The sequence below is a fragment of the Desmodus rotundus genome, chromosome 12 (assembly GCF_022682495.2).
Source record: "Desmodus rotundus isolate HL8 chromosome 12, HLdesRot8A.1, whole genome shotgun sequence".
NCBI classification, from domain to species: Eukaryota; Metazoa; Chordata; class Mammalia; order Chiroptera; family Phyllostomidae; genus Desmodus; species Desmodus rotundus.
In genome coordinates this window covers 89607320-89633610 of record NC_071398.1, presented here as the reverse complement: position 1 = coordinate 89633610, position 26291 = coordinate 89607320, and the positions used below count along the sequence as shown (strand labels likewise).

Genomic DNA, 26291 nt, shown 5'->3' with positions numbered 1-26291 from the left:
ATTTTTCCTTTCAGCTTTCTGGCTGTTTGTCTCCCCCGGGGATCCGTCCTCCCTTTCCTCTCCCCTCTCGATGTTCTGTTACTAAACAAGTTCACGCTGTTCCATGTCTTCAAATATCCTCTTAATATTAATGACTCTCAAATGTCTGTCTCCAGCTGGAGTCTGTCCCTGCACTCCAGACTCATAGAGCCAAGTATCTCCTAATCTTTCCACTCACATGTTCAATAAATATCATCAACTTACATCACCAAAACTTCTCTCCCCAAATCTTTTCCCACGAAGACTTTCCCACTGCACTAAATGGTATGCCGGGCCAAAATCCTGGACTCATCCTCGATTCCTTTCTGTCCTCATGGGCTGCATCCAGGCCGCTCTAAGTCCTGCTGGCTCTGCCACCAAAATATACCCTAAATCTACCTGCTTCCCGTCACTTCCCTGCTACAGCCTGCATCCCAAACCCCATCATCTCTGAGCCAAGAGAGACAGATATACTGGTCCCCTCCACTGTAGAGCCCACGCCGCAGTCTGAGGGATCTTTCTACCGATCACATCACACCACTCCCCCTTCCTGCTCCGCATGCAGTTCTGTTACTCTTAGATTTAAACCCAAACTCCTTACTATGGCCACAAAACCCAGCCTGATCTGGACGCCTCTCCCTCCATGACCTCATCTCTTCCTACCCCACCCCCCATCCTGTACACCCCAGCCACGTTGGCCTTCTGCTCCTGGAGCAGCCCAGGCTCTTTCCTAACGGCCTTTGCATGCGCTCTTGTTCCCTTTGAAACACTCTATCGAAAATGTTCATTCATGTGGCTGACTCCTGGATATATTGTCTACTTCTCTCTGGAAGCCTCTGCCAGTTTTGTTCACTGCTATATCCCCAGCCTCTTGAACAAGCCTTGGAACATAGTTAGTGGTTAATAAATACTTACAGCCCAATTCTCTCTTCTGAAAACTTCCTTGGCTCCTCACTGCTATGAGGAGGAGCATTCTGCTCTAGCTGGGCATTCAATGACCATGACTGGGGAGCCATCCCAGCCCTCAAACTGTACTTCCTGCCACTGCGTAAAGCCAACTCCCCAGGGTGAGAATGCTTTTGGCTCAATGTCTCTGCTCAGTGCGTATCCCCTGCCTGTGGTGCCCTCGGCGTATCGCTCCTTTTGTTTAAAGCCCACGCTGCTGTCAAGGCTCAGCTTAAGAACCACCAGGAGACGATGCTCTCCTAGATCACCCCAGCTCCCAGAAGCCTCTCCCTGTTCCCAACTCCCATTGCCCTTATACTGAACATCCGTCCCTTTCACAAAGCACTACATCACTGGAGTCTTTTTATGTCTGTCTTCTCCCCCCAGTGAAATGTAAACACTAGAAACAGAGAATTGGTTATAAAGTGTTTTAAATCCCCAGTACCGTCGTGAGTGACTCATCCGTTGGAGAGAGGCATTCAGTGTTTGCACAGGAATATAATGCCTGTTCTACACGTCCCTTGGTATCGTCTATTAGCAGCTATTTGTTTACCGCCCGTTGGGTTCCAGGGGTTGTGCAAAGTGCTTTTAACATCTAGTTCATCCTGCCCGGGGACACTTCATAGGTATGATTCCATCGCCAGCATACTTCTATTCGTCCCCCATGGGCCTCCAGCCTATATTTCTGCTTTGTTACCCTCACAGGTTTATTTTTCCAATTATTTTCTTATTCCAATTATGTTCTATCTTTTGAAACTCGGAATCTGAAATTTTAACAAAACTATAATGAGAGAAGGTAAATACAAGAATTATATAAGATGCCATCTCTAAAGTGCCCGTACCCTGCATTCACTGCCCCCCACACCCGACTCCAGCCACAGTTCTGTGGCTCCGAGAGTGACAGTACGAAATCCAGACTCCAACCTGACACTTGCCGCCGAAGTCCCCTTCAATGCTCCCCTCCCTTCTGGAAAAGTCCAGACACCTTCTTACACTTCAGAGGTCCTGCTCGCCGGGCTCACGGCTGGCCCACTGCCCACATACACACATCCTAAGCTCTGGTAATGAGTAAATGACTTTCTTAGATCCCACATGAGAAATGTAGCGCAAATACTCGCTCCTGTGGAAAGCCATCTCCAACCTCCGTCCTTGGGCAGGGGGCATCTGTGACTTTCTCCTTTAGCCGCCTGTACATCGTACGTGATAATTAGTGTGGCTACTGATTCTTGAGCATTTACCAATCCTGATCTCAAGCTAGACCTGCAGGCAGTGACAACACAGTGTTGAAGGATGTGAGTTTTGGAGATAGCAAGATGGGTTCGAAACCAATCTGTCACTGGTTCAGCAGAACGATCGGGTGCAAGTTACTTAAACTCTCTCTGCCTCAAGTTCTTCATCTTCGATGTGGGGATAATAAATCCCTTTCAGTGATATGTTGTAAGGATTAATAAGACAATGGACAAAACTGGTGTGAGCATGATATATCATTAGCTATTATTAAGTTGAAGTCATAATTGTTGTTATTAGACTTTTTGTATATATCATGGAGCTTCTTTCCCCAAACTCTACAAGTTTTCATCATTCCTGCTGCACAATTAAACAGGTCAGATTACCTTCCCCAAGTCATCTAAGTAAAACGCAGCGAAGTTGGAGTTTAAATCCCCCCACAATGCACTGCTATGGCCCTTCCTTATGGTATTGTGTGAAATGCGTTTACTGTGCACCCGGCTCTCCGCCTGGATGCGACGCTCCCTGAGGGCAAAGACTTCATCATATTCACGTTTCACATTAGGAAGAGCTCAAGAATAAATGAACGAACGAATATCCGTGTTTCAGCCGACGCCGACTGGTGGCTGTGAGATTCCAGTCCTGGGTGAGGGGAAGAGGAGGATGGGTGCGGTCACGGTGGCCGTGGAACCAGAGCCAGCGCAGGCTCCTGGGTCACTCACTCATTGCTTCTATCTGCACGTGGATGAGGCTCTCAATGTCATCCTGCAGGGTCTGGTGGGGCTTCAGGGGGATGGGCAGGTAGCCGTAGTGCTCTCGGTTGCAGAGGTACATCTGGATGCCTGCGGACCCAAGAAAGGGACAAAGCCGACTGATCAGAAAGCACACTTCTTAGTTTGATAGTGACCCCTATGGAAAAAGAGACGGGGCTGTAGGTGATACTGGGTTTGGCACTGACACGGGACTAGCAGCTGTTCCAGGCACTGTCTGGAGACCTCAGAAATGCTCCTTTATTAAGAAAGTATAACAGAGCATTGGGGTCTAATAAAAAGCCCAGGCCACGCTTCAGCTCAGAGGAAATTGATTTTTTTTCTCCCTAAAGAAGAAGCATACTTGTGGTCTGAAATGAACACGAAAGGCATGAAGCGATCAAAAGGGAGGCGAGGAATTCCCGTTCCAGAGAACAGAATGGAACACTGTAATCCATCGACAGGAAATAAGGAGAATGAGGAATAAAATGCATATTTGATATGAAAGCAAACAGGCTGGTAGGTTATTAAAGCTGAATCTAGGCAGCTCTAGAACAAATAAAAAAATAAAAAGCAAGGAAATTTAAATTCGCCATGACTCTCCTTGGTTTTATTTCTTCTCTTAGCAAGCACGGATTTGGAGGCAACCAAGGGACGTGAAACTTCTATAACAGATTCATAAATGAACAAAAGGAAGTCTGTGTTTCAAGTGCGGGTAGGGACCTGCCAGAAATATGCCACAGCCCTCTCGTATTCAACACTGGCCTTCACAGTCCCAGCTGGTGATCTCTGAGTTACGTTGTAGCGTCTGCGTTCTGCTAGACAGCTGGGAATACAGAGATCAAGATGGTCTCACAGAGACCCAGCAACAGACAGTCCTGACTGATGAAAAGATTGCTTAATTAAAAGCCCGAGTCTGCCAAGCTCTGGTCCATGTGTGCATGCTTCCGATTTGTTAATTGATACGACAGGGATCTATGCTTTGCAGAGAGTGAATTACCTGCACAGAGCCTTCTCTGTGTAGTGCTGATGAGATTTCCTCCCGTCAGCTACGTCACCTGCCAAATCAGGTGAAGCTGCCCCACGGCATTAACGGAGACAAACGAGAGAGAAAAGAGCTCTTATTTCCCCCTGTGCTGACTCTGGCGGAGTCAAGGCCGGCCCGTCAAGTACTGTCGCTTCTGTGGCTTCACCAAATGAACGCACAGGCTCAGCTGTTTGCCCACATAATGCTTCTGGGAGGCTTCAGACCAAAAACGCCCCTCACAACAAGTTCAGGAAGAAGAAGGAAAGTGATTTCACATTCAGTGTGCCTCTCTACCCTAGTTTGGCCCATCATGTTACCATGTCACTTTCCAAAGCTTCAGTGAAAAGAGGAATGAGGCCTAGCCAAGCTGTCCATCAAGTGAGGGGGCGAGAGAGCATGTCCAGACCTGAAAGGTCGTAAATATTTACTTCCCATCCCTCTGCCGCGTCAGGTACCTGGATGATGTGGAAGAAGAGGAAGGAGAAGGAAGGGGAGGGAGGAGGAAGGTCACAAACAACAAGGATGACTCAGGACACATAGAGATGAGGACAGTCAGCGAAGAAGAGGAGAGAAGGGGGGTCCCCGGTTGGCGGCTGTGGCACCACGAAGGTTAGAGGATGTCAGAGGCTTGAGGGCAGGTGTCACCACGAACACACAGAAAGAACCTCTGGCAAATCTGACCTTCTAAAAACCCCAAATGCTAGTTAAAGGATATGTGCACCCCTATGTTCGTTGCAGTGTTATTTACAATGGTCAAGACGGGAGCAACTCGAGTGTCCGTCAATAGACAAGTGGGTAAAAAAGCTGTGGCACATTTACGCAATGGAACACTGCTCAGCCATAAAAAAGAATGGAATCTTAGCATTTGCAACAGCACGGATGGACTAGAGGGCATTGTGCTCAGTGAAGTCACTCAGTCAGAGAAAAACAAATGCCAAATGATCTCACTTATATGTGGAATCTAAAGAACAAAATAAGCGAACAAACAAAATAGAAACAGACTCATAGACACAGGGAGCAGATTAAAGGTTGGCAGGGGAAGGGGGCTGGGGACTGGATGCAAAAGGTGAAGGGATTAAGAAGTACAAACTGGTAGTTACAAATAGTCCAAATAGCCCAAAGTACAAATAGGGATGTAAAATATAGCATAAGCAATACGTCAATAACATGTATGTAATACTATGTATGATGCCAGGTGGGTACTGGAGCTATGGAGGGAACACTCTGTAAAGTATGTGATTATTAACCACTATGCTGTACATCTGAAACCAATACAAATTAATATTGCATGTAAACTGTGAAAAACAATGGATGCAGATGTAGTTAGCTATATACAAAAAAATCTGACCATGCTAAGAGGAGTTTTAGGCAATTAGGAATTAGTTTGGGATTGTATTAGTAATAATAAAACTAGGATCCCCCGGGAAGAGTTACAAGTGTGTCTTCTAGAAAAGGGAAATGGCACAGGGGGAGACACGCAGGGGACTTTGAATTTTATAATAAACCTTGGGGGACTCTTCGATCTCTTTCAACTAGGTGCATGGATAATTTGATGAAAACATGATCATTTTTATTTTATGTTATTTATTTATTTTTAGAGAGAGGGGAAGGGAGGGAGAAAGAGAGGGAGAGAAACATCAATGTGTGGTTGCCTCTTGCACACCATACTGGGGACCTGGCTTGCAGCCCAGGCATGTGCCCTGACTGGGAATCAAATCTGTGACCCTTTGGTTCACAGGCTGGAGCTCAATCCACTGAGCCATACCAGCCAGGGCAAAAGAAAAAAAAAACAAAACACAACATTTTAAGAGGAAATGTGTTGATAGTTGGATAAAGTCTAGGAAGGAGGCTGCTGCTTCTGGGAAAACAAGTTTCTCTTCGAGAAAGAGTGCTGAATGATGGAAGGACTGTTCTTACCTCGCGAAGACCTCAGTCACTTTCTTGTCCTCACACATTATCTTAACCTTGTGAGTTGATAGACTTATCTTTATCCTTGGTGATGAAAACTCAGACGCAGAGAGGCTGTGACTGGCCCCCGGTCATGGAGTAAGTCATTAGTGCCGAGCCTCTGTCCCTGTGGGCCAATGCCAAGAACCTTTCCACCCACCAGAATTTGGAAGCCGGGTCTCAGAACGAGCCATCGCTCTGCACGGCCACCCTGTACGGGGCACCCTTTTGATCGCTACCAGTGATGTGCAGGAGCAGGTCTGCCCGCCGTCGCCCACATCCTGTGCCTCTTTGGACTTACTGGAAGATGACCGGCTGGCGCCAGGGACGGTTCTTGTGGCCGTGATACAAAGCCAAGGCCACTGGCCACCATGGGAAGTGAACTGACCCTGCTCCCTTTTTGGGCTAGACGGGCGGCCGCATCCCCAGTGCTCCAGCGCACTTGGATCCACCCTGTCACTCATCACCCACGTGTGGCTATGCTTGGGGTCTGAGGTTAAAGAATAAGGATCAAGGTTTGTGGGTAGATGGTCCTGCCTGGGGCAAGCAGACCCTTTATTTCCTTTCAGACGATTAAAAAAACAATGCTCCATTGCATGCAACCCAGCCAGGAAGCATCACAAAAGTAAGGACAAAAGAATACATATCATCTGCCTAGAAATACTCCATGGGCTGCATTCATGTCTCTTCTGAAAATATCGATACTTCAGGACAAGTCAAAGTGCTACCTTAGGACCCCATGATGTCAGCAAGGCTGTTCTATTCCTGCCAATGACAGTCATGCTTTCCTCTCCCTACTCGTGGCCTGTTTTCAGTTTGTGCCGCCCGTCCGACCCTCAGCTTCCACTGTTTCACAGCGTGACACATATATTTCCACAGGGAAAGGTCTGACCTCTCCAAACACGCTGCCAGGCACAAGGGGGAAGCCTAGATCCCCAGCTCTGTCGCCTTCCTTTTCTACCTCTCTTCCCCGCAGCTGAATCAGCAAACAGCTTCGGGCCTCTGCACCTACTTTCAATGTCCCAGACGGGCCCTTGGGAAGTCAGACCGATAAGGAAGAGAGGCTGAGGGAATAAGACAAGCACAGGGCAGAGCTGAAAAAATTCCTTCCTAGCCTGTGTCTCTCTCCAAGCCAAAAACCCAGTTCTCGGTTTGAAAGAATTTGTTGCCATAATATAGCGCACAGGTCACCCCAGTGCCTTGTGCGATGGCTGCAAAGGGGACTCTGTTAGGCAAGGACTGTGACTGTAATTGTTTCTCGTTCACTCTCTTGGAACAGCCCTCCTGCGGGCTCTGAAGCAGAGGGCCTGGCACAAATGGAAGGAAAGAGAAGGCCCCACATCTGCTTCTCATCCCGGGGAGGTCAGAACAAATCACAGGCCAAGCTGAAAGAAGCGGGTTCCACTAACTCTGACACAGGAATCTTCAGGAAAAATTCCGATCCCCAGGGGACTAAGGGGCTTGCTTTTGTCCTGACACAGGCTGAAAAATGCTGACCTCTGGCCCAGGGGCCTCAATGACCTAGCAGCCAAGGGGAAAAGAACTCAGCCTTCCACATTTCCGCCAAATATTCTCATTCCTACCGAGTCTACCACTGATGAGAGGGACACCTTGGCTTCCAGAATGGCCTGGTGCACGAGCTGTAGCTTCAATTTGTGTTAACTTCCTCGCCTGCCAGCAACCTGGCTCAGCTGACTGGGGTCTTGGTGTGCTCCCAGCCACCCTCATTTATATGGCCACAGTGAGTTCATTCACCATCTGCCTGGTTTCTAAACTCACTTCTGCTGGTGATGAAGTGGCACATTTCTGGCTCGCAGATAATGGGACCTGACTTCCGTCAGGAAGGTCTCAAGGATCCCGAGAAGAAAACGTTGTTTTGGGAATGTCGCGTATCTTCCTGTTGAAGTGCTGCGGTGAATCATGTCCTCCCTGATGGCAGGTGCTGGCGACCCGAGAGAAATAACTTACATTCCTACTGACGGGTCTTCTTTTAAACACTTAACACACGCCCCTGGAAATGCTTTCCTAGTGCCGCATGAAGGACTTCCATCTGGCTTTGCCTTGCCTTCCATGGGGACTGTGGGAGACGCTGATGGATGACTCCCAAACCCACCCTCTCCTTCTTCTAAGCGAGGGAATCGGGGCTCTAGACTGCATGGATGACATTCGGAGCCTCCCTAGGTGTCATCCTGTGACCAAGTTCTGGCTAATGAATATGCAGAGGAGTGATGTGTTCAACTTCTGGAGCGTACCCTTCAAGGGGGAGCCAGGGCCGTCCCCTCTCTGGTGTTCACTCGATGGCTGGGACGCATGCCCCCTGGTGAGACATCTCGGATCATACGGTTAAGGTCAATGCCTCGTGGAGGGTGGAGAAGCAATAGAGGAGTCTGGGTCCCTGAAAATGTGTGGACTGGAGCCACGGCACCGGCTCGCACTTCTCTGAGAAGAAATAATCTCCCATTTCTAAAGTCTGGGGGTTTTGCCAGTGTCGTTTTGGGTCTCTGCCACAGTCTCTAATGAACAAAAGGACTCCTGTAATGAACAAAGAAATGCCATAGCACCAGAGAGAACCAATCACCTGCCCGTGGCTCCCACCCCCACCACAGCTCAGTAAAAAGAGAGAGGATTCTGGGTAAGGGCTCTTGCTCATTGGCACTCACAGGGACAGCAGCACAGAGGGGGCTGGTGTGGTTACTGTGACAATTAACTGCCTCTAACACGACCTAAAGAGGAAGCCCAATGGCCGTATAGAGCAATGTTTTTAAGAACAGGCACAAAATGAAGAAGCTGTTTATTTGCAGTGTTTCCATGGGGGTGGTACCACCGAATACCAACAGTACCTGCTTGCCTGCTGGAGAAGGCGAAGACGATGATGTCATCGAAGGTCCAGGCGTAGTCCTGGTGCGGGGGATGGAACATCAGCTTGTCGGAAGCTTCTTTCCTGAGGTCAATGAGGAAGGTGGAGTGCACCATGGGGACGGGGAAGCAGCCTGTCCTCTTCCATTCCCTAATCTGAATGTAGTCCGGGGTCCGTTTATAGAAGCCCTGTAAAAGAGCAAGCAGGTGGGCTATGTTCTCCGATCTCAGCACTTCATTTTCCGCAGTCGCCTGCTAGCTGACTCCTTCTAAGTCATCACCAGTTACACCAAAGCCCCCAAGCCAAGTCCCCCTCCTACTTTTTATATTGGCCTAAGACTTTGGCTTGCCTGAGTTCAAATCCCACCTCAGCTACTCTTTGTCTGTAGGTATTGGTCAGATTACTTGACCTAGTGCCTCGTATGAAACAGAAGTGACAGCCCCATCCACCCTACGGCTGGTCTTTAAACCTCAGAGAGCTCAGAGTGGTGCTAGCGCCAAGACAGTGCCGATCCACACTGACTTATTAAAACTATCACATTACATTGGTTAGTACATTTAACTAGACATGCCGTACTTAAACACAGAAAGAGGGTCTTCGTCCCATGAATTTATTTATTCCCTGTTCTGGGGGAGCTGTCACTGCGCCACACTTTTTGGGGATTCCACTCTGGAAAGTCCCTTCTGGGAAAGCACGTGGGACAACCAGTCCCCTTACTCTGTGGTCACATCGTCTGTTGTCCCGCCTGTGCCTGTACATTAGGCATTTCAGCCTCTCCGACTTCTCTGACAGTCCCCTTAGTGTCTGGATGAGCGCTCTGGCTGAGCTACTGACCACGTGGCAAGGCCAGCTCACGTTAAGACTGAAATGTGGGGCTCAGAGTCATTTTAACCATCTTGTATCGGGGTGTCCAACTCATTTTCACCAGGGGCTACGTCAGCCTCGCGGTTGCCTTCAAAGGGCTGAATGTCATTTTATGACTGTATACATGTAACTGCTCCTTAACAAAAGAGGAAACCTTCAGCCGGTAACGTGCTAGAGCCATTGACGGTGAACTTCTCAGGAATTGTGCAAACCAGTTGACAAGTTGGTAGCTGTGAAAATAAAAATCCGCTAATCCCCATCATCTAACAGAACCAAACATGTCAGCTTTGCATGTTTTTGATTATTATCTCATCAAGTAGCTAGACTGCAGTTTACTTAACCTTTCTCGTAGCTTAAACGACATTTAAGTTGTTTGCACCGTAGGAGGCCTTACACCATGAAAACCGGCAAATGTTACCAATTGGGATATCTGCCCTCCAGAGAGCCAGTTATCAAACATTTATCATTTGGCCCCAAACCAAACCAAATATAAAAGGGGCTCAAAATTTTAGCCCTTTGGGTATGAGACCAAGTTTAACATATATATTTTTCCTTAAGCCCATCTTTATTCTATATTGACCAGTTTATCTTTTGAATTCATTAACTAAAGAATAAAAATATAACCAGCCATAAGCATTCACTGTAACAGATGTCTAGACTTTAAAGATTTTACAGTGGAAAACAGAGGTGATAGAAATATGAGAATTCTGTTTTTAACACGGAATTTGTAAAACCAAGTACCATAGTAGTTCTAATTATTAGATCTCTTTAGAAATAAATTTGGCAACATATATCAAAGCTCATCAAAATATCTATACTCTTTGATTCAGTCATTCTGTAACAGGGTGCAGCCAAGAGGAGGGCCCCAAATAGGGATTTGTAATGGGGTCCAGAACTCAAGGTGTCCAGGAAATATTAGAAAAATACATATAGGATGTCCTCACCCCCACAAGCCTGAGCTGGGGGAAGGGACACATGGAGCAGGGTCATTGAGAGCTGTTTTGTACAGCAACAGCTGTGCAGCTACCCTCTGGCATGGTCATTTAACATATCTATAACCTTTAACTGGTTTCATGGATATGTTAGATACCTGTGGCCATGCTTTGAGCTAGGGACATGCAGGTGACTTCCACCCAAGATGTAGCTGGGAAGCAACTCCCCCTGGTTGCAGCGCCTGCATGAGATCTTGGAGAAGATTGGCTCCATGCCATGGGGCCACACCTGCCCAGACTTACTGTGGCAGCCCAGTAAAGCTGGGAGAATACAGGAATGCTGGCAGGTGTAACTGACTGTAGGAGGAGTCGGAAATGGGGCTGCAGAGGAAGACTGGCACTGGGATTTAAACCCAGGTGTGGCAGCCATACTGGAGAGAGAGAACCACGCTGCTTTGGCAGAGTGGGGACCCCGTGGTGGTGACACAGCTGATGGTGCCGGGAGCCTGAACCACGGACTTCTACTTCTTTTCCTGAGATACGGTACCCCAGACTGGGCAGAGGGAGAAGGAAGGACTGTGCGTTTGTGGGTATTCTAAAGGACTTTAGTATTGTAATGAAGACATTAAGTCATTACTCTAAGTCTGTATAACTTTTAAATAAATAATTCCTTTCCTTTTCACCAATCCCTAGCATTGAGAGATGTCTTTCCTCTGCTGGCGGGCAAGGTGAACCTAGTAGGTGTGGGGGGTGGACCACCAGAGAGAAAGGGGAGTCCTTTCCATAATAGTATATTGTTCACCCCCCATGTCTGTTCTGTAACAATTCCACCTCTAAGAAGCTACCTAAAAAGTTAAATACAGAGAAAAATTATATTAATCACGGTGGTCATTATAATAGTTAAAAGTTGCAAACAACTGAAATGTTTTTAAACTAAGAGAAAGGTTAAGTAAATTGCAATAAAGCCACTTGACCTCGTTATTAAAAACACGCAAGCTGTTATCTATGATGCTAGAGCGGTGGGGATTAACATAATTTCCTTTAATGTTTCATTTTTTAATTTTCCTGTAGTGGTCTTATGAGAGGTTGTTTTTTTAAAATTGTTGTTCAGTTACAGTTGTCTGCATTTTCTCCCCAACCCAGCCAAACCCACCTCCCTCCCCTGCCTCCACCCTCCCCCTTGATTTTGTCCATGTGTCCTTTATAGTAGTTCCTGAAAACCCCTCTCCCCACTGTCCCCTCCCCACTCTCCTCGGGCTATTGTTAGATTGCTCTTAACTTCAATGTCTCTGGTTATATTTTATTTCCTTTTTTCTTTTGTTGATTAGGTTCCAGTTAAAGGTGAGATCATATGGTATTTGTCCCTCACTGTCTGGCTTATTTCACTTAGCATAATGCTCTCCAGTTCCATCCATGCCATTGCAAAGGGTAATAAGCTCCTTCTTTCTCTCTGCTGCATAGAATTCCATTGTGTAAATGTACCATAGTTTTTTGCCCATCAGTAAATCCACTCATTTACTGATGGGCATTTAGGTTGCTTCCAGTACTTGGCTATTGTAAATTGTGCTGCTATGAACATTGGGGTGCATAGGTTCTTTTGGATTGGTGTTTCAGGGTTCTTAGGCTATGATCCCAGCAGCAGAATTGCTGGGTCAAAGGGCAGTTCCGTTTTTAGTTTTCTGAGGAAATTCCATACTGTTTTCCACAGTGGCTGCCCCAGTCTGCATTCCCACCAACAGTGCACTAGGGTTCCCTTTTCTCCGAATCCTCTCCAACATTTGTTTGTTGATTTGTTTATGTTGGCCACTCTGACGGGTGCGAGATGGTACCTCATTGTGGTTTTAATTTGCATCTCTCTGATGGCTAGTGATGCTGAGCATCTTTTCATATGTCTCTGGGCCCTCTGTATGTCTTCCTTGGAGAAGTGTCTGTTCAAGTCCTTTGCCCATTTTTTAACTGGGTTGTTTGTCTTTCTGGAGTGGAGCTTATGAGAGTTTTAATGACAACTAAACTATTATATATTTTTAAAACCTCTGAATCAGGGAGAAAAAAGTACAAATCCCAGCAAGCTTTATTGATCAATTTAAGGGTTCTAATGCTAAGCTCAGTAGAGTATATATATATATATACATATAATTCATTAATACAGAAGAGCTCACTGTATTGTGAGTGGCCAATGTGTCAGCTGGCTTGCACGATTCCTGGTTGTGGCATTGACCTGGGTTTAACTCCTCTCCTGGAAACGCCTGCCCTGAAGTGACATGCATCTTTCCAGGGAGGGAATGAGGAGGTTAGTGGGGCTGCTGTGGACAGGTGGCGCCTTGTGAAAACCCGTAGCTTTAATTCATCAGCCCGAAACTTGCCTGAGGTGTGATTCCACACCAGAAATTCGAGTACAGGCCCCGAGACTCCAGCATGGGGGCCACAATGGTTTTGTTTTCTGCAATCATTAGATTGAGGGTCTGTGGATTAGTCAGGAAGTTGTCAACGTCAATGAACTAGGAAAAGAAAAAGAGAAAGTCAGGTGAAGAGGTCCTTTTCCGGAATGGGTTCAAGAGTGACCCTACACTTCCGGAGGATCACAGAGGCTTGCTGGGGAGATATGGAACTGGGAATCTATGTTCTCCTTTGGGAAACCCACTGCAACTGGGTGACTTTCATTCTGACTAAATACATTTAGTCTGACTGCTACATGCAGAGGCACCAGGCAATGAACTGGTGTTACCACGCTGGGTGCACACTCGACCAGGACCCAACCTACAAGATACTCATGGCTCCCAAACCCTTAAAAGTTTATTCAAAAACACTTCTTGAGTGCCCACTCTAGATACAAATGGACAGGTCTATTTAGGTACTATATAATAGTGCCTGAATGGCCCAAAACAGATTCATCAATGCTATTTTCATGTTATAGGCAGAATTTTTGTTTAAAGTATATTATATCGACCCATGCTAACCAATAAAACCATTTCCTATTCTTAGCAGAAGTCTATGTTAACCCTAATTCATTTATTTACAGGGACATTACAACAGCATGCTCTACCATATAAAATAAATAATCACACTGCACTGTACACTCAAAATGCTTAAAATGGCAGACTTTATGTTATGTATATTTTACCACACACCCAAAACAAATGGCCAGAAGTTTTCAGTCTTATGAGAGTCAATCTGTTTACCGAAAATGTTGTGGTTTGACACTCGTACACTTCAGTGATATTTAAATAGCTATACCATGTTAAGTAGCCTCACTGCAAGTTAAAAGCTTCGATGATTTATTTGTACTGAAAGTGTGTGGGTGGTAAATCATGGGGCTGGGTTTTGTGGTGGTGGAGGGGCTGGAGATGGACATGGGTCCAAGGTGTTCCCTCTAGGAATCAGTGTAGTGACAAAGAGATGCCCTCATGTCCCATGAAACAACATTGATTTTGCTTGATTGGTGCTCTTTCCAGTGTTGTGCTGGAAAACGTTTGTCAAGAGAAATAAATGGATCGGGGTGGGGGGGGGAGGTAACACAGATGAACACTTGGTTCCCAGAAATTTGGGGCAAAAGTCAATATTCCAAAGGGAAATGGGAACGGCAGCTCCTCAGGAAGCTGGCCTTTCCGGTCAAGATGGGTTCGTGAAGGACAAGGGGGACACAACACTGATTCCTGGTACCCAGTCCAGCACATTCCGGACCACTCTCAAAGTTCCCAGGGAAGTGACGGAACCTCTTCACGGACAGAAATCCTCCACGACAGCCCCGCGTCATGGGGAGCAACCAAGAAGTCAAGAAAGAGACGCCATTCTGCAAGTCACTCAGGAGCAGAAGGGAATGGCATTTCAGAGCGGTTAATTTAATCTCATTACAGAGTAAACTTTTCATATCCACAAAATTCTTCTAAAAAGTTATTAAGACTATTTATGTTGCTTCACTACAGCATTCCCCATGAGCTACAAAGATTCATTTTTTTATGCTTGTTATATGAAAGAGATTGAATAATTCAGAGCTCACTTACTTAACAGAAAATGCCTGTCAGAAGTGGGTCTGAGATGAGATCCAGGAATCCCAGTGTTAAGTCCCAACATTTTCCCCTGTGTTTTGATTAAAAAGCAGGGCAGTGACTAGCCAAAGGATTGTTTTGATTGACTCTGTGCTCCTAGTGTTTTGACAACTGATTGGGACACATTCTAGATAACAGTTGTCAAGAAACCAAACATGTGATTTTACCAGAATGTAGTCTGACCATTTGTCCCTCGCAGTTCGAAGGGCTGCCTGCCGCAACTTCATCACGTGGGCAAACCGGGAGGCGGGCCAGTGCTTTGGGCCAATTTCATCAGGATAAGACCTAAAATAAATAATAATAATAATAGTAGTAGCAGCTTATAATTACTGAGTGCTTATATGTTCCAGGCACTGTATAGTAACTCCCTTAATCTTCCAGGAACCCTAGCTTGAAGTATATACTATTATTATTAGTATCGTTCCCCTATTACACATAGGGAAACTGGAGTAAAGAGAAATCAAGTAACTTGCTGTTTACTGTACACAAGAATCTTCACACAAAATATTTCAATGGGTTCTAAAAGGAACCCACTGAGTCCCTACTAGGTGAGTAGAATCATCCCTCAGTATCTGTGGGGGATTGGTTCCAGGACCCTCGCAGACATAAAATCTGTAGATGCTCAAATCCCTTATATTAAATGAGCAGTATTTTGCATATAATCTATGCACATTCTCCCGTATGTTTTAAATTATCTCTAGATTACTCTGAATACCTAATTAAAATGTGAATGCTATGTAAGTAGTTGTTATCCTGTATTGTTGGGGAATAAAAGCAAGAAAAAAACAGTCTGTACATATTCAGTAGAGATGCAACCATTGTAGGCCTGACTACACAGTACACATCGGCAAAAGGTAGCAATTTTTTCCCAAATATTTTCAACCCACAGTTGGCTGAATCTGTGGATATGGAACCCGCAGATATGGAACCCACCAACTGTACTACTATTGTCTCCATTTTGTAGATAAGGAAATTGGTGTAGAGCAGTTTAAGTCATTTGCTTAACACTATGTAGTTAATAAGGGGCACAGCAGAATTTGAACCCAGGTATAACCCAAAAGTTCACGTTGTTAGATATTTTTTATAACATATTTTGTCACCCGATACATTTGGAAATTTTGTAGCATAAAAACACGAGCTTCCCAGGTAAAACAAATGTTTCATTTACTCTGGCAGGTCTAGTAAAGGATTCCACAGAACCTGACACATCAACGTGTCCCAGATAAAGGGAGGTCATGGATCAGGTGCGCTGTCCTTGGAATCCCCGTCAGCCTCCTCCGAACAGCCAGCCCAGGGCACAGGCAAGCGGATGGTGCACCCTCGAGAGCCCTTATGAAAACTCCCCATTGGTGTGGGCATGGGTACTGTCACTCACAGTGGCCCAGACTGGCCACCACTTCAAGTTCTTGTGGCTGTGCTGGCAGCACATGAACCTCAGTGAATGAAAAACCACAAAAACTGCGCAAATAAGATTAATGAAACTATGTACCATATAGGTATTCTCTGGGATGGCTTCCTCTATTATTCTTTCAATGAAAATCATTACAATTCCTGTCTTTCCGAATATATTGCCATCCCGAAGAATGCCTCCCCTGATATTTCTCACCCTAACCTTGTCATACAATATACTTAGTCGAAAACTGGCTACAGAAGAGATTACCAGGATGCAAGGTAGGAACATAATAAAGTCTTTCTGAGCCATTGTAATTAGGCCAAATTCCATTAAGAGGAACTCCAAAAGAGTGTTCAAACATTTTTATAATGTTCATGTTTTGTAGTTAAATTTTGCTTGATATATGGGTCATAGACTTGGATTTGAGATATATATATATATGTATACACATGTATAATACAAGTATTATATAGAGAGAAACTAAGGACCACATGCTGAGATTTGAAATATACATATGATAACCAGTGAGAATCTGAACTTGGCTGGTACCTGCCAGAGTACAGAGGAAGAGAGAAAGATGAAGATCTGTCAAAAGGATGAGAGGTACTAGATGCGCAGATGAAAGACAAGGAAAGGTCACATGTGCCTCCAAGACTGGACGCCTGCTTAAGGGAGGAAGGTAAGAAGTGAGTTCACCACAGGTTCTCTTGCTACTCACTCGGGTTCTTCCATAGGCCTCCACTCCACATAGTGATAGGCTCTCTGCACATTTTTCAGCCACTCCCTGAGTATTTCGGTTGTGTTATCCGAGTTGTGGTCAGTGGCGGCCCTGCACGAGAGGAAGCACAGTCGAGTTCAGTTTCGCCATCCACAGGAAGAGGGGGAAATCCAAAAGTCCTCCGGTTAAGTGAAAGGAGAATGGCCAGTTCTAACAATGGTGCATGTGAAAATGATTCTGTCACATCCACACTGAACGATACATTTCTAAAGACAAAGGTGCTGCTGCAAATCACCCAGTGTCATTAGACCCTTCAACAAGGCCCAGCCAACAGCAGAGTGATGAGCGGTTGTAGTGAACCAGTATAAGCATAAAATGAATTAAACAGTTAAACTAGAGTCAGTTAATTAATCTCCTTGGAAATCTTCCTATTTGCTTTCATTTTTGGTTATCCAAGATGAAAACTCTGCCTTTTCACTTCACTAACAATTACCCTTAACTTATTACCCTTACCCTTAACTGCAATAAATCAGCTGCATTTTCGATTCAAGTCCGCCTGCAGGTCACAACAAAATTGTTAGTCGCTGCTGCTGCCGCCGTCACGCGCAGTCGAGGCAAAAGCCGCAACAACTGTTCCCAGGATACAACTCAAACCCTAAGATGTCTTCACGGGGCTATCTTTAATTAACTTTGCTGTCACTTATACAAAAAGAGCACCATCAAAAGCCTTCAAATAATGTATGAGAAGCGTATTTCTGTTCTACCTTGAAAGTAGAATGAACTGATCCACTTATAAAGGAGCTGAACTCACTTATTTAAACAAAAATATTTTCACATTATATCACAAAGCAAGCTTACGCTGTGTAGAAGGTACACAACTCAAACAAAGTCAGAGCGTGTAAAAGTGAAGACGTATACCAAATCCATTGGCGGGGGAGGAGGAAAGAAAGGATTATAATCTTGACATCAAATAAGGTAGAATTGAGGCAAAAACAATTAAGCATGATGAAGAGGGATTGTAATTATAGTTCAAAAGGATATAATTCACATCAAAGACACTCATGTAATTAATGTGAATATGTTCATACCTTCATATAGTACAGGGGTTGGCAAACTTGGCAAGAGCCGCAAAGTAAATGCTTAGGCCCGCAGGCCTTACCCTCTCTGCCCCAGACACTTAACTCTGCCGTTGCAGTAGGAGTAGAGCGGTCGTAAACAACATGCAAAGAGATGAGCACTCCTGTCTGTCAATAAAACTTTATTTACGAAAGCAGACAGCTAGACTGCAGGGTGTAGTTTGTTTGTGAACCTCTGATATAGTAGAAGGTATGGAAATTGCAAGGAAAAACAAACACCAATAGTAAGAAATACTCTTTCAGTGGAAGGTGGTGAAAATGTAAGAAAGTAAATAGACAGAGAAGGTCTACGGAACACACTATAAAGACTGTTTTCTTTTCCAGTACACATGGGGCTGTCAACACATTGTCCAACAATTACATGATGAAGAATGACTCTAAAATATTGGAATAATGTCGATAGCATTTTTTTGATCAGAATGCAATAAAACTAGAAGTTAGCAATGAAGTAAAAACCACAAATATTCCATTAAAAATCCTCTATTAAACAACTATTGAGTAAAAGAAGAATTACAAATCAATTTCAGAATGTATAAAAATGAATAATGAATACATTACATATTTTGGGATACAATTACAGTAAGTGTCAGAGGGGAAAATGTAGTTTTATGTCCTTAAATCAATAAAAATAAATAAGCTGAGTTCCTACTGAAAAGGCTAGAGAAAGAGCAAGAAAACAAAGAAGCACAAAGAAATAATAAAGATAAAGGTAGAAAGTCATGGGGTAGAAATCAGAAAAAGAGTAGAAAGAACAAATAAAAATGCTGAAAAACATTTTTTTATGAAAAACTAACAAGACAACCACTAGTTAACCTAATCAAGGCAACACAAGCATAACGGTAAGAAATGACAAGGATAAGGGAACTATGATTGATATGGAGGAAACTTAAAATTGTAAGCAATTATTTTGTGCATGTCAATGGAAATTAACTTTAAAAACTAGATATAATGGAACATTTCCTAGGAAAATGCATGTTAGCAAAATAGAGTCTAGTAGAAATAAAAAACTTAAACAGAACAATTTCCATGGAAGAGATAAAGAGAGAAAACAAAAGTAAACACTCGGCCTAGATGGTGTCACGAGGGGATTTTACCAGACCTCTTCACAGACTAGGTATTTCCACCGCTATGTAGCTCGTCCTCCAGAGCACGGGGTGGGGGGAAACCCCAAGTTCTTTTAATGAGGCAAGTGCGATTGATATCCAAACCTAACGAAGATACACGAGCGTAAACACACAACATTCTCAAACACACACAAAACTACACACCAACGTCTTTTAATGAATACGTTGCAAAAATACTAAAGGATTAGCAAACAGAATCCAACATCCTATTAATAAAATATTATATAGCCTCTGGTAAGATCGTTCAATGCAAAGGAAATCCATCAGTGTAACTCACTATATTAATAGATCTGAAGAAAATCATATGATTAGCTCTGTGAGTGCTAAAAAGGTCTTTAACAAAATTGAACATCTATTCCTGCTTTCTAAACATCATATTATATAATTTTACTAAGTATGTCACTCCAATAAAGTCAATAAAAAACATACGAAATACAATTTAAAATGAAAGGAACGAAGGAAGGGAGGAAGGGTGGGAGGGAGGGAGAGAGAGAGGAAGGGAAGGAACACAGAAAAGAGTCACGGGAGGAAAGAGGTGTCTGAGATTGTGTTGGCAGTTCAGCGGGTCCTTTCTGCAGACAGAGCTACGGGCATTAGCAGCGGCAGCGTTTCCCTGGGCGCGCGGCCTCTATACGACCCAATGAAGAGCTGCCAGCCGTGCTTGCTTCGTCCATATATGGCAATTTCAGGAAATAGGCTTTTGTTAGACCCAATCCATAACAGCTTTTTTTTCCTTTGGCCTGAGCTTTTGGAGGTCACTGCAGCTCCAAAAGTAACAAATGAAATCTTTAATAGAGAGAATATTCAGGAAATGTTCAAGAGAAAAAAAAATCGTTAAGCAAAGCAGAGTGGAACCCAATGCTACATAGGGAAAACATTTCCATAAAACACCAAGTAACCCGAAACTATGCCGAGTCACACTTAAGTCCTAAAGTATAGAAAAACGGGATACAGGTGTGTGCCTCTAGTCGAAAATCTTATTTTCTAAGAAAAATATTTGAACTAAAACTAGTCTTAATAAAAACTGAGGCTAGCTTATCTACTTTTGAGTCTCTTCTGGAAATCAAGTTAAAACCAGGTCCTCTTCTCAGAACAAGGTCTGGGAGGGTGGGGGGCCTCAGGCCCACCTGGACATTCCACCACCTGGATGGGGAGAGAGGTGACGTGTGTGGCTGACAGTGTGGAGGGACAGCAGGCGAGCACCTCGGGCAAAGACGGGATAACTCCAGGGGGTGAGAAATGGGACAGTAAACAACACGGGGAAGGACCACGGGCTCCATCGACCTTTCGACTGTGCGGAGAAGTAAACATGTCAGCGAGAATCACATCTACGTGACACAGAGCCACAAGTCACCAACGTCCAGCCAAACAGCTGTGAAGGGCACTAAGAGAGTCGGCCCCTGAGACTGGGAGTCAGCTTTGTGCACATTAGTCCTCACTCGAAATAGTATGAGTAAGTGGAAACGAAACAAACCAAAATCATCTTGACTATAGCGTCCACCAAGAGCTCTGAAAATTCTATGGTATTCCCAAATTCCTTACAGTGTCAGAGAATTCACACAGCTCCCGACTTCTTGTCTTGATTATTGCTTCTCCATCACGCAGGACTTAAATTCTCTTTGCCTTCCCTGCACATTGATGCATTTATTCCCTGATGATTTGAACAAGTTTGGCCTTATTGTATAAAATTTATTTTCCTGGTATACAGACTAAACAACTTCAAACTCGAAGTATCCATTACTGACAAACGTCCTTAGATATTAGCTGCTTGGCGTACACAAAGATAAATGTGTCTAATTAAAAACAGAAGCATGGACTTTAAATGCTCTTCTTGCTGAGTTGAAAAATTTCCTGTATAGTCACTGCCCCAAGTTGTTGATTCTCGTTGTTCGTCAGTTTATGCGGTTCATTAGATTTCACATATGAGTGAGATCACATGGTGCTAGTCTTTCTCTGACTGACTTATTTCATTCAGCATAATGTTCTCCAAAACCAGAGGCATGGATACATGGAACGGATTGAACAGATCTCAGAGGGGCAGGGGTGGGGGGACCAGAGGAGATTAGCAGAAGAACGTTTTTGCATATATGCACAACCCCTGGACACAGACGAGGATGTGGTGAAGCCCTGGAGGGGGTGGGGGCTGAGTGGAGGGGGACGAAGCAGAGGAAAATGGACATCAGTAATAGCGTCAACAATAAGAAATAAAAAGATTCTCTTTGTCCTCAGGCTTCCAAGGAAAAGAGGGCTGCTCTGGCTGTGGTCCGAGGCCCATCCACACGGCCTTTGAAATGCAGGGCCAATCACCGTCCCAGAGGAAGAGCAGCGCTGACCACACCAGCCCTCCAAGGAAGGCTTGTACTCCTAGCTCAAGACTAACTGCCCTGCCCCCTGCCCCACACTGCACCCCCCTACCCGGCCCTGTGATGGCAAATCAACAGAAATGCAGGCAGATGCTTCTAACTGCTGCCTTTTAACTCCTCTGTCACAAATGTGTTTCCGCTCAAATACATAATCATGAAGGCACGCAGGCGCCGGCCCATTCAGAGAACTGGAAGAAGACAGAGCGAAGGCCCAGATGCACGCTCCCTGGAGGAAACACGAGGCTGGAGTTAAAGGCTCTATTTTCAGAGCCCCTCGGAAGGAGCCGACAGCACGGTGCCTGGCCTGCTGTGAGGCTGCTGCACAAGCACCTGGACACCAGAAACTGTGCGGCAGAGCTGGGTTTTTCTGTCAAGCCAGGAGGCTGAGGACTGGGAATGTGTGAACCGCTGGGGAGAAGCCCAGGCGCCTCTTCCACCCTGAGGGCTCTACCTTGCCCCAAGGAATGTGTGCGCTGTCTGGGGCCAGCCATCCTTCTCCCCATCAGACCGGGAGAGGCACCCAGAAAGGGAACGGGCGTGGCCAAAGGATTCCTTGAAGCAAACAAAGGATGCGAGGAGACATCTGCAGAGGTGATCTGCCAGAGATTTACAGTCCTCCTCAAACTGGAAGCTCACTGTGTGTGAGCACAGGCCCGCGCTGGCTGGAAGACCATGCTCCTGGGAGGCTGAGACTGTTCAGTCTTTGCCTCGGTTCCCCAGCCGGAGTGGAGTCACACTTAAATCTGCAAGTCCTCTCCTCTCCCTTCCCTGGGTCTCTCTGGCTCAGGATACAATGGCCAGGAGTGACTGCTCTTGAGCCACGCCAGCGCCCACGTCCTTCAAGTTCTCTGAAGGCCACATTGGGACAGTGACTTCCCTTGATCTCTAAGGAGCACCAGGACCTGCCACCATCAAGAGGTCTCTCTCCTATATACATAGGAGAGCTGTGACCCTGCTACAGCTGTGGCACTTGCAGTTGGTCCCCTCTCCGTCCTTCAGTCTTGTTGGCTTCCTTTGGAGCTAGTACCTGCCACGGAAGAGCTGGTAGAAACAGGTGCACAGTCCACGTGGCCTCAGAGGGCAGTCCAGGCCAATTCTCATCATAATGCTGCCCGCCCGCTTTCCCTCTGATACTGCTTCTAGTTCCTGTTTCCACTTCCTCTTCCTCTTCTCTAGCTCTGCACGTCAGAAGAAGCCCATGAGTGTCAAAGTCAAATTCAAAGTCAAATTAGGACAAAGGTAAACATATACCACAAATACAATGAACAGCCTGTGCAGGGATCTCCTTGGCTAAGGGACTTCCCGGGCCGGCAGGTGCCTTGTCACTGTGCCAGGGAAAGTGAGAGCTCAGAGAGCAGAGGAGTGAATAATCACGCCTGCAGGAGGATAATAGCTTCACTACTTTGCCTATGCACCCTCCCCGCCCCCCGCAAAAAGAATCGAGATTTCTCTGGCAAGGTCTAAACACTCTGACATTTCTCCTTGGTCCAAGTCAGTTTCCATTCCTCAGTCTTGGCTCTTAAACGAATAGCGGACTTGAAGTAATTAGCACTGACTCATTTATTTTTACAAGTCCTACTGAAGTTGTGAGGGCCAAACTCCCGTTGGCGAGCATGGGGCCACGAGGGCCACTTAAACATGCGGACCGGGTCTCCCAGCAGGTGGACACACAGCGACTGAGGAAGCGATACCTCTGATCACTTCCATCTGCACGGACCCTCAGGGAATGTTCTTGGCTCCCCTGCCACCCTGCAAAGTCTAGACTTCTGACACTACAGAACAGCGAGACTGCGCTCTCGGGGGCAGGAGGAAGGCAAGACTGTGGAGCAGTTGACTCTGCTGCGTCAGTCCGTCTCCCAGAGGCTCGAGGGAAGAGTGATGAGATGCACAACAAACTTAGTCTCCACCCGGATCATCCACATATGACTAGTGAGTTGGCGCCAGTGACTTTTCCAGCTGGAGACTTCAAAGGCTGCCCTCTTCACCGTCCCTTGTTTTTCACTCGGTACGGAGGGCTCATTGGTGGAGCAAATGAAGAGCTCCACCTTCACACAGAATTCCAGTCTCCAAAGCAACGAGGACAATCCGTGTTAGGAAAGATCGTGTCAAGTCCCTCCACTTCTTTGTCTGTTCCCAGGGGCAGTCTCACCAACAGCCGTCCTGCCAATGCTTGGCCACTTGGCAAAACAGGGCGATGGTTCCTTGCTTCTTGGTGATGGTGTAGGTTGTTTAACATCTAGAATCCATCTGCTTGGCAGAAACTACATGTGGATATGGTCAAGGATGCAGATGATATGGATTCTGGGGACTGGAGAATTCTCCCGGCCAAAAAGCCTTTTCCCAAGCCCTCCCAAGTCCATTAGCAGCAATTCTTCCTAATGAATGAAGAAATCTGGAAAACACACTTCTCATAAAACCTTCTTCACCCATAAAATAAATGTTTATACTCCTTAGCATCTCTCCTCAGTATGTCTCATTGAATCCCACAAACAATCTCAGGCATTACACACCTGAAGGCTGGGTGAGAGGGCTTTAAAAAGAAATGTTTGATCCTGGAAAAGCAATCAAACAGCAAATCAATTTTAGGCCTAAGAGCTAGAAAGAGGAATGGTAAAATCGAATAGTCCATTCAACATCAAGATGAACTTAACTAAACATGTTCCAAATGAGCCTTTTCTGGCACCTTTTGATGCTGAGCTATAGTTTTCCTCTCTTGGGTAAGAACCCGTCACCCAGATATCATGCACTATCCCATTTTAATCCTAAGTCAGGCATTATTTTTATCTCCCCATTTGATAGAAGGGAAGGCTGGGGATGAGAGGTTACAACTTGCCCAAGTCATGCAAAGGGGTGGGCGTTAGAGGTTGGGCTTTTCCTTCAGGCATTTGATGCCCCATCCCAAACCTACGTCCAACATCCCCACCATGCTCACTGCGAGAGTGAATTCCCACCTGTCAGATGGGCAGAAGTTCTCTGCCTCGTCAAGCACATTAATCAACACGGCCAATAGGAAAATCTCAGAATGAAAGGATGAACGTGTCCCGGTGGAAATATAACAAGAAAAATGGAAAAATACATCAGTTCCCTATAAGCTTTGTGAAGTTTCAATTCAGCATAATTCTCCTTGGAGTCAAAACCCTGGGAATTCTATGTGATTATCAGTGGCAGTTCTGAGACAAGAAAAATTTGTTTCTCATTTGTTTGAATACTCTTTTTCCTATTTTTCTTCTCCTTTGTCCTTTGTTTATTTTTCTTCCCACTCTTTTTCACCCACTCTTCAGTTCTCCTTTCCTCTTCCTTGCTGGATTTTCAAATTCTCTGAAATTCTTTAGTTTGTGGCTGTGCCTAGAAGACATGGATGTTCCTTCATGGTCAAGAACGAAGGCACTAATGACTAAAGAGAGGGTACGCAGGATCCAGGACCACATTCTGCAGAAGCCCTGGACCTCTCCACCTCCCAAACACTTCAGACTTAGATGCCCCGTATCTGTAATCACACAGTGATTCCCTGCCCATGCTTCCAGCACTGTACAGTACTGCAATGAACTGGCTCTAGGTCTTTCTCCAGTTTCTTCGCTGAGGACAGGGTTGTCCTAGTAGCTAACAGAGCCTACTGTGTGAAACAAGCACTTATCATGGGGTTCATGAATGAACGAACAATTTCAGGGGGACTTTTTCCAATCCAACCCAAAGTCTAGAAAGGCTGAGCACAGATAACATAAAGGAGTGAAACAGGCTATGTATGAACTAACAATGTGAGCATAATGTTTTCAAGGTTCATCCATGTTGCAGCATGTATCAGTATTTCATTCCTTTTTATGGCTGCATACTATTCCACTGGGTGGATATACCACAGTTTGTTTATCCATCGATCACTTAGTGAACATTCGGGTTGTGTTCACTTTTTAATTATTATAAATGCTGCTTCTGTGAACATTCATACAGACATTTCTGTCATTTCCCTTGGGATTGTTGCCCACACCCTCAAAGCCTAGCATCTTGCTTAAAAAAAACAAAACTGGTGAATAATTCTCTAAAATTATATATTTTGCCAGACCGTGGCAGGTATTACTTTTAGTGTGATTCTATTCTTTTAATTCCTCAAAGGAAATGCTGAAAATGCACATTAAGCATTGGCCTCCTTTACCCCGTGTTCACACACAAGGTTCAGCTGCCACATGTGATGGGTTTTCTGGGAAAGGTGTGATCTCTAACATCCTGACACATTCACTTCCTAATTTCCATTATACTTCTCAGATCACGTGTCCAAATTTCTCACTCAAAAACTGTGCCCGCTGTACAGTAAAACATTTAGCACGTGCTTGTTGAATGACAAAGGGAAAAAATTAATGCTGGCATAAATGGATGACAAAATAAAGACATACTCTCCATATTTACTAAGGGCCCACCACATCAACGAAAGAAGCAACATATATAATGGAATAATGTTAAACCCGCGTAAAACATTTTGACTAATTAAAAGCCATCAAACTTCTTCCTTGTTTCCCCCTTGGAAAAGGTGGGCTAGACACAGGAGCAAAGACAGAAAGTATCCAATTTGTAAACTGAATTCAAGGCTGTTTTCCCACAGAGTCACCTACAATGAGAACTTGGCTCCAGCTGAAGAAACATTTCAGTCCAGACCATTGCTGTTACCCAGACTCGTTCTCTTGGTTCCAGTAATAACAGGCCTGGCCAGCCCAGGAGGGAGAGAGGAAATGTTTGCCTTGAATTTACCTGCTCTGAAAAGGTTTGAGTCTGGCCTTCCCACATCACTTCATTTGAGAAGTTTTTACTTGGGGACGGTGCGGGGAGGGGTGGTTACTATTTGGCAGGTGTCAGGTCCATGTTCAGATTCCATAATCACACTCAGGGACATTGCGGAGTACCAAGATATATTTTTGAGTAGTTTCGAGTTATTTACTCTTGTTCACGGCGGCAGGCT

At 45.2% G+C, this 26291-nt stretch overlaps 1 protein-coding gene across 1 annotated transcript in view; it reads right to left on the bottom strand.

The window, feature by feature from the left end:
- Nucleotides 1–26291, bottom strand: part of COLGALT2 (collagen beta(1-O)galactosyltransferase 2) — a 78672-nt gene that overhangs the window by 17029 nt on the left and 35352 nt on the right. Inside the window, exons 2-6 of the mRNA XM_024552729.4 lie at nt 16724–16834; nt 14780–14897; nt 12930–13064; nt 8754–8958; nt 2913–3032 (exon numbers count right to left, since the gene is read on the bottom strand). Coding sequence (XP_024408497.2) covers nt 2913–3032; nt 8754–8958; nt 12930–13064; nt 14780–14897; nt 16724–16834 — 689 coding nt within the window. The remainder of the gene's footprint in view (nt 1–2912; nt 3033–8753; nt 8959–12929; nt 13065–14779; nt 14898–16723; nt 16835–26291) is intronic.